At 35.3% G+C, this 713-nt stretch overlaps 1 protein-coding gene across 1 annotated transcript in view; it reads right to left on the minus strand.

Moving 5' to 3' along the window:
* FANCB (Fanconi anemia, complementation group B) overlaps positions 1 to 713 on the minus strand; it is a gene marked incomplete at its 5' end in the record, with an annotated part of 12,215 nt that overhangs the window by 2,549 nt on the left and 8,953 nt on the right. The window contains one exon of the mRNA XM_010840864.1: positions 221 to 387. Coding sequence (XP_010839166.1) covers positions 221 to 387 — 167 coding nt within the window. The remainder of the gene's footprint in view (positions 1 to 220; positions 388 to 713) is intronic.

The following is a 713-nucleotide window of genomic DNA, read 5'->3' on the forward strand; positions in this document are numbered from 1 at the left end:
TAGTTGCTCCGCGGCTTGTGGGATCTTCCCAGATCAGGGATCAAACCTGTGTCTTCACTGGCAGATGTATTCTTTACCACTGAGCCACAAGGAAAGCCCTCTATTTGTATTTCATATGACGACTAGAACATTTAGATTACTATGTGGCATGCATTATACTTCTGTCAGACAGTGCTATTCCATAGATCAAGATGACATTATCATGTTAGAATTTACTTACACCTTCAAAGAAGATGTGGCTTTCACTCCAATAACCAAGCTATCTTCTATTACCCGATACCATATCTTCTCTACTAGCTGTTCTAAATCTTGAAAATTGTCTGATAACTTTTCGTTGAAGGTACAGACAGGATTTTCTTCTTCACCACAAAGAGTAACAAGACATTCCTTATGGAAAAATATGTTTAAATAACTGATTACAAAAATATACCAAATGTAGCAAAACAAAAAATACAATGTAAACCAGTTTTTGGCTGGGCCTTATGGCTTATATATTTTAAAGTAAATTATTATCAATGATACAGATAATACATAATTCACTAAAATAAAATTTATAAAACATACAATTAACTATCTACTTGGAATTACCCTGAATATTCATTAGAAGGACTGACTCTGAAGCTGAAGTTCCAATCCTTTGCCCCTGATGTGAAGAGCTGACTCACTAGAAAAGACCCTGATGCTGGGAAAGATTGAAGACAGGAAGAGAAGGG

Source organism: Bison bison, unplaced genomic scaffold (genome assembly GCF_000754665.1).
Source record: "Bison bison bison isolate TAMUID 2011002044 unplaced genomic scaffold, Bison_UMD1.0 scf7180017846833, whole genome shotgun sequence".
Classification (NCBI taxonomy): domain Eukaryota; kingdom Metazoa; phylum Chordata; class Mammalia; order Artiodactyla; family Bovidae; genus Bison; species Bison bison.